Consider the following 12,218-nt stretch of genomic DNA (forward strand, 5'->3'; position numbering starts at 1 on the left):
GGTGGTGGCGGCTGGCCCTCAACAGCCGCAAGGGAACCATGACACACCTTTTATGGAACTGCCGTGGTCTAGGGTCAGACACGGTAGTTCGGGCCCTTCATGGGCTAATACGAAAGCATAGACCCGCTATGATTTTTCTCGCTGAAACAAAAATAAAAGATCATAGAGTAGATGGAGTAAGACGAAGAATGGGGTATCTGAGGGGGTTTCATGTTTCCCCTATTGGGAGAGCTAGGGAACTAAGTATGTGGTGGGATGGCTCTTTAGAGGTGGAGATTGGGTATTCTTCCAAACATATTATTGATGCACGAATTAGCTATGTGGGCTCGGATCGCTGGGCTCGGGTTACATGGGTGTACGGTACTTCTTATCGGACCGAAAAGTTGGAATTCTGGAGGTGGATGCACAATTGGTTCCAACCGACTAATATACCATGGCTTTGTGGAAGAGATTTCAATGAGATCTTATGGGATTATGAGAAGTTAGGAGGAACAAATTTGAGCTATAATCGTTCGAGGTACCTGGAGGTAGACCTGGCATTCGTGTCGTGTTTCTCGTGTTCGTGTCGTTTTCGTGTCATACCCGATAGCTTAACGGGTCGTGTCGTGTAATACCCGTTAAAGTAAACGGGTAATATGACCCGACCCGAAATCAACCCGTTAATATTTTCAGGTAATATGACCCGACCCGTTACCCGTTAAGAAAAATATATTTTAAATCAATAAAAATGAAAATGAAAAACATAATTTGACCCAAAAAAATGTAAAACATAATACTAAATCAGTATATGCATACTAAATTTCGGAGTTGACCCCTTAATGAAAGTTGTAAAGCTTTTTATTACGAGTGATTACATTTTTCACACTTCTACAATAATTATTATTAATTTTATTAATTTTTCACTAAAATAAATAACATTGTTCATGAGATTTGGAGGGTTTTAAAAATCTAAACGACCATGTAACCTTGCCAATGGAACTCAAAGCTTACATGTTATTCCTTTTACAAAATCCTCAATTTTCATAGATCATCATGACATAAGATTTTGTGGTATATATCCACTTCTGTAAATATTTTAAATTGACGATCAAATTAGTTCATTGTATTCATATAAGATCAAGGAGTGTAGCTGTAAAAAATCATCAAAATCAGAGTTAAAATAACCGTTAAATCGTGATTTTTCGTTTATAACCGTCGAAACATTTTGTCTCGTTACTTGATCTCTGAATGTTTGTTTTTTGCAATTTCTGGCGTATGCGATCTCGAAGCATATATAAACACGTTTGATGGTTGGATCATTGAAATTAGTTTCATATGATGCGTATCCCATCAAAACGATACATTAACTAACACTTAGAGTTTATTTATATTTTCATTAAGTATAACATAAGATTTTGTGGTATCCACTAATGTAAATATTTTAAATTGAAGATCGAATTCATTCATTGTATTCATATAGGGTCAAGGAGTGTAGCTATAAAAAATCATCAAAATCGGAGTTAAAATAACCGTTAAATCGTGATTTTTCATTTATAACCGTCGAAAAGTTTTGTCTCATTACTTGATCTCTGAATGTTTGTTTTTTGAAATTTTTGGCGTATACGATCTCGAAGCATATATAAATAAGTTTGACGGTTGGATTGTTGAAATTAGTTTTGTAGGATGCGTATCCCATCAAAATGATAAATTCACTAACATTTAAGAGTTTATTTATACTTTCATCAAGTATAACATAAGATTTTGTGGTATCCACTAGTGTAAATATTTCAAATTGAAGATCGAATTCATTCATTGTATTCATATAGGGTCAAGAAGTGTAGCTGTAAAAAATCATCAAAATCGAAGTTAAAATAACCGTTAAATCGTGATTTTTCGTTTATAACCGTTGAAAAGTTTTGTCTCTTTACTTGATCTCTGAATATTTGTTTTTTGCAATTTTTGGCGTATACGATCTCGAAACATATATAAACAAGTTTGACGGTTGGATCGTTGAAATTAGTTTCGTAGGACGTGTATCCCATCAAAACAATAGATTCACTAACACTTAAGAGTTTATTTATACTTTCATCAAGTATAACATAAGATTTTGTGGTATCCACTAGTGTAAATATTTTAAATTGAAGATCGAATTCATTCATTATATTCATATAAGGTCAAGGAGTGTAGCTATAAAAAATCATCAAAATCGGAGTTAAAATAACCGTTAAATCGTGATTTTTCATTTATAACCGTCGAAAAGTTTTGTCTCATTACTTGATCTCTGAATGTTTGTTTTTTTCAATTTTTGGTGTATGCGATCTTGAAGCATATATAAACAAGTTTGACGGTTGGATCGTTGACATTAGTTTTGTAGGAAGTGTATCCCATCAAAACGATAGATTCACTAACACTTGAGAGTTTATTTATATTTTCATCAAGTATAACATAAGATTTTGTGGTATCCACTAGTGTAAATATTTTAAATTGAAGATCGAATTCATTCATTGTATTCATATAGAGTCAAGGAGTGTAGCTGTAAAAAATCATCAAAATTAGAGTTAAAATAACCGTTAAATCATGATTTTTCGTTTATAACCGTTGAAAAGTTTTGTCTCGTTACTTGATATCTAAATGTTTGTTTTTTTCAATTTTTGGCGTATGCGATCTCGAAGCATATATAAACAAGTTTGACGGTTAGATCGTTGAAATTAGTTTCGTAGGATGCGTATCCCATCAAAACGATAGATTCACTAACACTTAAGAGTTTATTTATACTTTCATTAAGTATAACATAAGATTTTGTGGTGTCCACTAGTATAAATATTTTAAATTGAAGATCGAATTCATTCATTGTATTCATATAGGGTCAAGGAGTGTAGCTGTAAAAAATCATCAAAATCGGAGTTAAAATAACCGTTAAATCGTGATTTTTCGTTTATAACCGTCAAAATTTTTTGTCTCGTTACTTGATCTCTGAATGTTTGTTTTTTGCAATTCTTGGTGTATGCGATATCGAAGCATATATAAACAAGTTTGACGGTTGGATCGTTGAAATTAGTTTTGTAAGATGCGTATCCCATCAAAATGATAAATTCACTAACACTTGAGAGTTTATTTATATTTTTATCAAGTATAACATAAGATTTTGTGGTATCCACCAATGTAAATATTTTAAATTGAAGATCGAATTCATTCATTATATTCATATAGGGTCAAAGAGTATAGCTGTAAAAAATCATCAAAATCAGAGTTAAAACAACCGTTAAATCGTGATTTTTCGTTTATAACCGTTGAAAAGTTTTGTCTCGTTTCTTGATCTCTGTATATTTTTTTTTTTGCAAATTTAGGCGTATGCGATCTCGAAGCATATATAAACAAGTTTGACGGTTGGATCATTGAAATTTGTTTCATAGGATGCGTATCCCATCAAAACGATACATTAACTAACACTTAGAGTTTCTTTGGCTTAAATATTAGGCGGGAAATGGATGGATATAGGCTGCAAAATTTCCCAAACATTAGGTGGGAAATGGATGAAACTCTTGAAATATTAGGTGGGAAATTAATTATTATAATTTTTTATGTGTTTGGTATTTTTATATTACTTGATATTTTTATTTTAATGTGTTTTATGATTTTTAATCTCAATCTTTGCCTATAATATACTATAAAAATAAATAAATAAATAAAACTTAAAATTTAAAGTTTATATAGAATAATAATTAATAAACAATATATACATATTCATTATATCTATTGCATTTTATAGTAAGTTTTTTTTAGTAGTTTAAAAAATTAAAATCATCAAAATAGCATTTTTCTTATCGTGTCGAAACAGGTTACCCGCGTGTCACTCTCGTGTAAACCTGTTAAGGACCCGTTATTAACGGGTTATTATCGTGTGACCCGATAATGACCCGATTAATTATCGTGTTGACCCGAAACCCATTATTTTCGTGTCGTTTACGTGTCGTGTTAACGGGTCGTGTAAGAAATTGCCAGGTCTACCTGGAGGAGTTCTTAAACGTTACGGAGCTTATGGACCTGGACTTTAATGGGCCTCGCTTTACTTGGCGTGGCACAAGAAATGGGCAACTTGTGGAGGAACGGTTGGACAGGGGTTTGGCAAATAAGCAGTGGCAAGACTGCTGGCCAAATACTATGGTTATTCATGAAACTGTTATCGGGTCAGACCATTGCCCACTAATTATTTAGTGTCAACCACGTGTTAAGAGATCGAAGAAACCCTTTCGCTTTGAAGCTTTCTGGGCCAAAGAGGAGAGGTGTAAGGAAATTGTGGAACGATGTTGGAGGCAACAATGTAGCGGAGATGGAATCACGAGGTGGTAGAAAAAAATGGAATTCTGCCGTTTACAGCTAAACAGGTGGAGTCGTCAGGAATTCAAGTCGAGAGGTAGAGAACTTGAATGCCTTATCTACAGGCTGGGGGACCTTCAACATAATTGGAGCAAAAATTGGGAGGAGATCAAAAAGTTATCTTTACGTGTAGACAGATTGTGGGAGATTGAAGAGCAGTTCTGGCAACAAAGATCTAGGGTGAAGTGGCTACGGGAAGGTGATGCGAATACTGCCTTTTTCCACCAATCTACGCTTCAACGACGAAGGAGAAATAAGGTAGTTAAGATCAAAGATGGGAATGGAGTATGGATTGATAATCAGGGAGAGGTTCAGAAGTTTATTGAAGATCATTATGCCAATCTTTTTACGACCTCTGGTCCAAGGGAGTAGGGACGGACTTTGGATTGCATACAGCATAAGGTGAGTGATGAGATGAATTTGGCCCTGATAAGGCCGGTTATGATAGAGGAAATTCAAACTGCTGCCTTCCAAATGGGAGGCATGAAGGCCTCGGGACCTGACGAGTTCCAGGGAATTTTATACCACACCTTTTGGAACTCTCTTATGGATGAAGTTAACGGAATTGTGCAGGACTTTATGCAGGGGGTATGTCTCCGCAACGTCTCAACTCGACACATATTGTGTTGGTTCCAAAAGTCATAAACCCGGAATCTGTCGGGCAATTCAGACCTATCAGCTTATGTAACTACTCCTATAAAATTGTCTCAAAAATCCTTGCTAATCGTCTCAAGCCTCTACTATCGGAGATTATATCTCTTATGCAAAGTGCTTTTGTGATGGGGAGACAAATACAAGATAATATTGGTATTGCACATGAGATGTTCCACTTCTTGAAACTCAGAAAGGCAAAGCGTAAATTTGAGATGAGAGTTAAGCTTGATATGCATAAGGCATATGATCGGGTTGAATGGGACTTCCTCGAGGCAGTCATGGACAAGTTGGGATTTTGTCCTCAATGGAGGAATCTGGTCATGGGGTATGTCAAGACTGTGGATTTTGCTATAATCATAAATGGGTAGCCAGGAAGACAATTTATCCCGTCTAGGGGCATCCGTCAAGGAAACCCTTTATCTCCGTACCTCTTCATTCTCCTTAGTGAGGAATTGTCTAAACTTATTCAATAGGCTGTTGATAGGCGGCAGCTCACGGGAATCCAGTTGAACTATGGTTGTCCAATTATCTCTCATATGTTCTTCGCGGATGACACCCTGATTTTTATGCGAGCTGATAAACAAAACTGTGGTAATCTGATGAAGATCTTATAAGCTTATTGTGGTGCGTCCGGTCAACAGGTGAATATTCAGAAGTCCTGTATTTTCTTTGGTGTTAATGTGCCAAGAAGCTTATCAACTGAGTTAAGTCATGGCATTGGTATGCCAATGGTGGATGATCCGGGGAAGTATTTGGGTCTCCCTTCTTTCTGGGGTCGCTCCAAAAAGCAGGGGCTTGCTTATGTGAAAGGTAGGATTCTGGAAAAAATTCAGGGATGGAAGCAATGCACTCTCTCACAAGTAGGGAAAGAAATTATGATTAAGGCTGTGATTCAAGCTATCCCTGCTTACCCAATGCATCTTTTTAAATTCCCCACTACGTTGTGTTCGGAATTTGATGCGTTAATTGCTGATTTTTGGTGGGGACAAAAGGGGGGGAGAAGTGAATCCACTGGGTTTCCCGTGATCGGTTGGGGCTCCCGAAGCAGGATGGAGGTATGGGGTTTAGGAATTTTCAAGATTTTAATGATGCTCTGCTTGCTAAACAGTGCTGGAGAATTATACATGATCCAAATACGTTATGGGCGCAACTTCTTAAGGCCCGCTATTTTCCTCAGTGTTCTTTCCTGGAAGCTAAACACGGAGGTAGGGCTTCTTGAGGCTGGTCCAGTCTTCTGGTTGGCCGTGATATTTTACTTAGGGGAGCACATTGGCAGATAATGAATGGTAGAAGTGTTAGGTTATGGCAGGACAGGTGGTTGCCGTCTATCCCTGCTGGAAAACCTACGCTCATTGGGGATGTGCGAGTGTCTAGGAATATGTAGGTGAGCATTATGATTAGTGAAACATCCGGAAACTAGGATATTGATGCCATAAAGCCTCTTATTTCTGTGGAGGACTGTGATGCCATCCAGGACACTTGCATTGGAGATATTTTGAGGGATGACAGAATTGTCTGGCCGGCCAATAGGAATGGGAAGTATTCAGTGAGGTCTGGCTACCATTGGAAGCATGCTTGCTCGATGCCTCTGAGTCGTAGGGCCTCCTCATCTTCCTCTGTGATTCCTTCCCAAGTCTGGAGATGTATTTGGAAGTTGATGATTCCTCCGAAGATTCGAAACTTTATGTGGAGGGCTTTAGTTCGCGCTTTGGCCACTATGGAGGATTTGTTCAAGCGTCATTGCCCCCCTCCCCTTGTTGTCCTATTTGCCTTGCTCAGGTTGAATCTTTGGAACACCTGCTTCTTTCGTGCCCGTGGGTTGAGCCTATATGGTTTGGCGGCCCTTTAAATTATCGGGTGAATCGAACTAATGTCTCAAATCTGCCCGCATGGGTGTCTTCCTTCTTTGGGTCTAACCTGGGATCCAAGGAAGAGCTTGTTCGGATTTTGTCATATGTGGCTTTCACCTATTGGCACATCTGGAAGCCCAGGTGCAACTTTGTTTTCGACAACAAAAGTATCTCCCCTAATCAGGTCATTATGTCTATCTTTACATCTGTGAATGGCTTTCTGGGGGCTTCTCGTACTCCTGAGGGTTGTTCTCAGAGAGTTCAGACGGCCCTTGTCCCTCCAGCTTGCTGGTTTCCTCCTAGCCCTTTTTTCATGAAGTTGAACGTGGACGCGAGTTGGGTGGCTACCTCTAAATGCAGCTATGCTGGAATTGTGGTTAGGAATCATGAGGGGAATTTTGTGGCTGCTAAAAGAGTGCAGATTTGTGCGCCTAATGTGGCAGCAGCGGAGGCCTCTGCGATTTTGCTTGGTTGTGATTTGGCCAGTTCGTTGGGGTTGGACAGAATTATTGTGGAGTTTGATTCCAAGGAGAATATCTATAACTTAGTAAATGCTTCTTCTTCGGGCAGCTGGGAGGTTTTCCCCATTCTTTCTAAAGCTTTGCGTCTAAGGGGTTCCTTTCAGGATTGTCGCTGGTCTTGGGTTCCGAGATCGGCCACCGCGGCGGCACATCGGTTGGCGTCGAGGAGTAATCCAGAGATGTGCGGTTTAACTTGGGTTAATCACCCTCCATCTTCGTTGGTCCATGTTTTGAACAAGGATGGGTTACCCTGTCCCCATTAAATTTTGGTTTGGTAAGGGAGGGGGTGACGCCTTTGCACTTGGTGCTGCGTCGTTTGCTTTTTTACCCTCCTCCTCTGCTTGCTGCTTGTTGTCTTCTTTGTTGCTTGTCTTTTGTGGGCTTTTGTGTTTGCGTGGCTTCGGCCCTGGTTCAATGGTTTCCAGTTCTTCAAAAAAAAAAAAAAAACTAATGTCACAACGCTTGAATAACGAGACAACAGAATTAGGGTCCTCTTTAGTAAAAATTGTAGCATGAATTTTCTTTTTCCATTAACAATCCATTAAATTGTACTGTCTACGTATATGAAAATCAAGTTACACTTTCTCATGTTCTAAATGCTTCATTGTACAATGACTCCGAGTTGAAACTCGAAGATTTCTATGTCAGATTCTGTAGCTGTTTTGACGAATCACAAGGCACAAGTAAGTTTAAAATATGGGGTGGATTTGCTTCTGTTTCTGTTGGCGATGGCCTGCGAATTAACTTTTCTAGTAACGGCAACCTTTCTCAGATCATTTCTCTTCATCCTCAGGGTCTGATTTTGCAAAAACTGTTTCAAGTTGGGTTTGCGCATAAGCTGGTGCAATGTACTTAGGTTCTTTTGCTGCAACATCTGCATACTTCAGTATGGCTTCTCTTGGACCTTCGTCCATCCACGTCTCCTTGATCATACCCCCTTGCTGAGATGGAACTCAAAGGATCAGTATACATTTTTATGGGGAAAAAACATTACCTTCATGAGGTACTGGGTCAATAAGCTTCCTTTACTTGCGCCGGCTCTTCCAAACCTGGTCCCATCATGGGGAGTTCGGGCTTATGGGCTTTCAGTGGGTCTTTCAGTGCTTTTTCTCGCTCACGCTTACGGCTTGGCTGATCTCTGAATAAGGGTAGAGCATGAGGGTTGTGTATCACTGGTTTTGCCTCAATATCATCAATGGACTTTTTCCTGGGGGCATGCGCAACACAAACGAGGGCTCCTCTTTCACTAAGTGTTGGATCATATAACACATGAATTCCTCCTTGGCCTTTATCTCCTGATGTTGCAAAGATCTTCAAAAACACAGGCGTGTAAGATTTTTCATTTTTCATTTTTTTGATTTTGGAATATCAAGGGCACGTAACTTCTGAGTATATTTCCATTCTTCATAAATTGTGCATGCATGCATATGAATGTGTTGTGTGGTTCCCAAATAATCAATGTGCACGCTAGAACAGTTCAGGAAAATGGACTAAAAAAGCATGTTATCAGTGAGAGCATTACCTGATTGAGTTTTGGGTGCCAGGCACACTGCACAAAACTGCACGTGGGGGATATCCCAACCTTTGAAACAAGTTCAAGTTTTGCTCGATCAAAGAAGCATAGCAAACCTCCAGTGGTGGTCTCCTTTCAACAGATGTTCCAGTCAGGAAGAGTTGCTCATCGGAACTAAACGCTATATTAGTTTGGGCATAGTTGTTTGGGAGATCCTCAAACGCCTTAAGAGGATCCTTCATCTGATGCAAATCCCAAACCTGGCACACATTATGGAGTTAGTAGGGAAATACATAACAGAGAATAAATCTTGATGAAGCACATCTTAGACTGGTAAATAACAGCAGTATATTCTTTAGACACAAAATTCATTACCTTCAATGTACCATCAAGGCTTCTTGACAGTAAAAAAATTCTCCCATCCATAGAAAATTTAAGCTCGGTAATATTGTCTGAATGACTATTCTGAACGTGTATATCTGGCCGACTTCCACATCCAGGCTTAAGGTTCCATCCATACCTGTCAGAATGATACATGTAATGTGAGAAGGAGCTGATGCAAACAGCGAACAACATAAATCTATCTATCCAACCAATGAAAACTTCCATTTGTGAGCTAATTCACTACTGTGGTTATTGAAGTAAGAGATTCCATCCAATACCTGCATAGAACCATCTCCTATACCACCAGCAATGCGTTTTCCGTCGTGATCCCAAGCACAGGTGGTGACCGGAACTCTTCCAGGCCTAGCAAGTTTTGGCTTGATTACCTATTCATTGATATATAACATAATTTAGTCTTAACACATCAAGTTCAGTAATATGCATTCTCAATAACAAAAGCAAAACAAAGTCTCAACATTAGAAATCAATCTAACATTACATATAAACAATGTTTGATTAGTAATCCAATTCACTATTATATAAAGCAATCAACAATGAACAAAAATCAACTCTCTAGTGCCATAGTTATGAGTTTTGTAGTCATTGACATCCCAAATACGCAGCGATCCATCCTCGGACGAAGTCAAAATCGTGTCTTTACTTTTAGGATTCCACTCTCCACAAGTCAATCCCGAAATGTGGCCCTTGGTGTTCTTGAGATCACGAATATACATGTCCCCTTTGACAAACTCCCCCAGAGTAAGTCCATCACGATCATAAATCTGCAAAATCCGCACGAAATGGAAAGGGTAAACACAATGCAAATTGCCCATCATACACCAACCCGAAATACCCAAAACCCAAATCAAATAATGTAAAACAATAACAGGAAGATGAATTGTAAGGGTTGAGCACTACCTTTGCCGTAGCTGAGCCCGTAACACAGAGAAACCGGTACGCAGTGGGGCTCCAGCTGATGGTTCGAACTTGGTGGCCTTCCGACGGCTCGAGCTGCCGGAAAGACTGCAACTTTGAACTCATTCCCTGGAAATCGTACATCCGCACGGAGTAGTCGTAGCTGCCGGAAACAACTCTAGACCCAGTGTGATCGACGGCCAGGGCAGAAACAACTTTTGTGTGGCCCTTGAGAACAATCTCATTGCTCAGCGGAATCCGAAACCTGTTCTCGAAATTCGCCTCCGAATCGGAATCGGAATCGGAGTCGTCCCTACTGGACCCCGCCGGCGGCCTCGGTGGTCCAATCATATCACGCTCGTCGTCATTGTCGTCGCCAAGATCGGACTGCGGCCGCGGAGGGGGTGGTCCAACCATGGCATCGCCATCGTCGTTCTCGTTAGAGTTGGGGTCAGGGTTAAGGTTTTTGGGGGCGCGGAGGGAGCTGAGCCAGGTTTGGGAGGAGGGGGAGAGAGAAGGGAGGCCATTCGTTTTGACAGCGTCGTAGGAGGGTTTTTCCGGAGGTTTGTTGGTGACGGAACGACGAGTCGTGTTATGAATGGCTTCGAGAGAGGTTTGAGACTTGGATTGCTTCCCGAATGAGAGAGGAAACGCAGCTCTAATTCCGTCGTATATCTCCGCCTCGTCGTCCGCCACTGGACTTTGTCTCTGTATTTCTTCACTGCACTTTTCTTTTTCTTCTTCTTCTTCTTCTTCTCGTCGTCGATGGCTGAAACTTCGACGTTTTTCTGGTGTTTTCCGACGAAGACTAATGCGTCCAGGCTCCACCGCCATTAACCGGGAGAAATAGCTGGTGGGCTAGCTCAATGTTTGTGTTTCTCGGACTGAGCCCAAATTCTAAAGCCCAATGTACTTTGGTACCCATTCCCTAAAATTTAACATTACAACATGATGTGCTATTCACCCATTCCATTTTACTTCTCACACATCCCTTAATAATTTTTGTCCTTTGATCTTCTTCAATTTATCCGATCTGACGGCCGAAAATTAAAAAGATATGTGAGAAGTAAAATAAGGTGTGAATATCACACCCCTATAACATAATTCTAAAAGGTAATGTTACGAACACTAAATTTTTTAAATCAAATGATATGGTTGTGGATGATTGAATCATTAACTAAATATCAATTAATTAATAACTTATTTTCCAACCCCATAAAATAAAATTTTATTATTGTTAACTAAAGTGTTTTTAAAATAGAATATTCTTGTTATGGTATTCTGAGTCAATATTGGTACACATAATAAATTACTAGTATATGGGCACACACAAAGTGTGTGAGAAATTTTTTGGGAATTGTTATTGGCACTCAAAAATTATCATTTTACACTCAAAACTTTCTATATTTAGAAAGAAAAATACACTTGTGAGGAGTGTAGAATGAGATTTTTGGAGTGTCAATAATACTTCCCTAATTTTTTTATTTTTGTTTTTGAAATAGAAGGGAGTGATAGAGAACGTGGAAGTGGGAAGTTTTTTTTTTTTTTTTTAATTTTTATAATTAGAGATATGTTAGGATTATATACATGCATGTGAAGCTTTGAAAAAAAAAAAGCAAAATTTGGTTGTTTGAAATTACATTTCTATCTCATATTTCTTATTCATGTTCTGTTTTAATTAGAGAATTAAACTGGTAATTTCATAAAATTTTAGTTGACAATGAGTGTTTTATTAATTAATAGAGATAATTTACAATATATGATAATGAGTGTTTTATTAATTAATAGAGATAATTTACAATATATGATTTTAAACTATGATGATAATGTATTTGTTACATATATTTTTCATTGATTTGAAAGCCCTAATGATGACGTAGTCATTACATGTCTTTTCCTTGATAATAAAGCGGTATTTCGGATGAAGTAGTCTCGATTAGACAGGCATGTAAGGCTTTTAATACTTGGAAACCGTTTTAGTAAAATTACTCACTAGTCCTAACTTTTTGCACTTGTAAATCAGAC

At 38.8% G+C, this 12,218-nt stretch overlaps 2 protein-coding genes across 2 annotated transcripts; one reads left to right on the forward strand and one right to left on the reverse strand.

Annotated features, from left to right (window-relative positions):
* Nucleotides 1-6,651: 6,651 nt before the first annotated feature.
* On the forward strand, nucleotides 6,652-7,644 carry LOC125480440. Its single transcript, XM_048591330.1, has one exon. The coding sequence runs from the start codon at nucleotides 6,652-6,654 to the stop codon at nucleotides 7,642-7,644; it is 993 nt and encodes a 330-aa protein (XP_048447287.1).
* Nucleotides 7,645-7,886: 242 nt separating this feature from the next.
* LOC103959963 (WD repeat-containing protein 70) lies at nucleotides 7,887-11,042 on the reverse strand. The gene is given in 9 exon segments (XM_009372349.3): nucleotides 7,887-8,322; nucleotides 8,376-8,428; nucleotides 8,431-8,692; nucleotides 8,904-9,028; nucleotides 9,031-9,154; nucleotides 9,270-9,414; nucleotides 9,561-9,664; nucleotides 9,839-10,060; nucleotides 10,197-11,042. Coding segments are annotated over 9 exon segments (2,034 nt in total). The 5' UTR covers nucleotides 11,028-11,042; the 3' UTR covers nucleotides 7,887-8,154.
* Nucleotides 11,043-12,218: the final 1,176 nt, after the last annotated feature.

Source organism: the organism of the source record quoted next, unplaced genomic scaffold (assembly GCF_019419815.1).
Source record: "Pyrus x bretschneideri cultivar Hongxiangsu unplaced genomic scaffold, Pyrus_bretschneideri_v1 Contig10, whole genome shotgun sequence".
Lineage (NCBI taxonomy): Eukaryota > Viridiplantae > Streptophyta > Magnoliopsida > Rosales > Rosaceae > Pyrus > Pyrus x bretschneideri.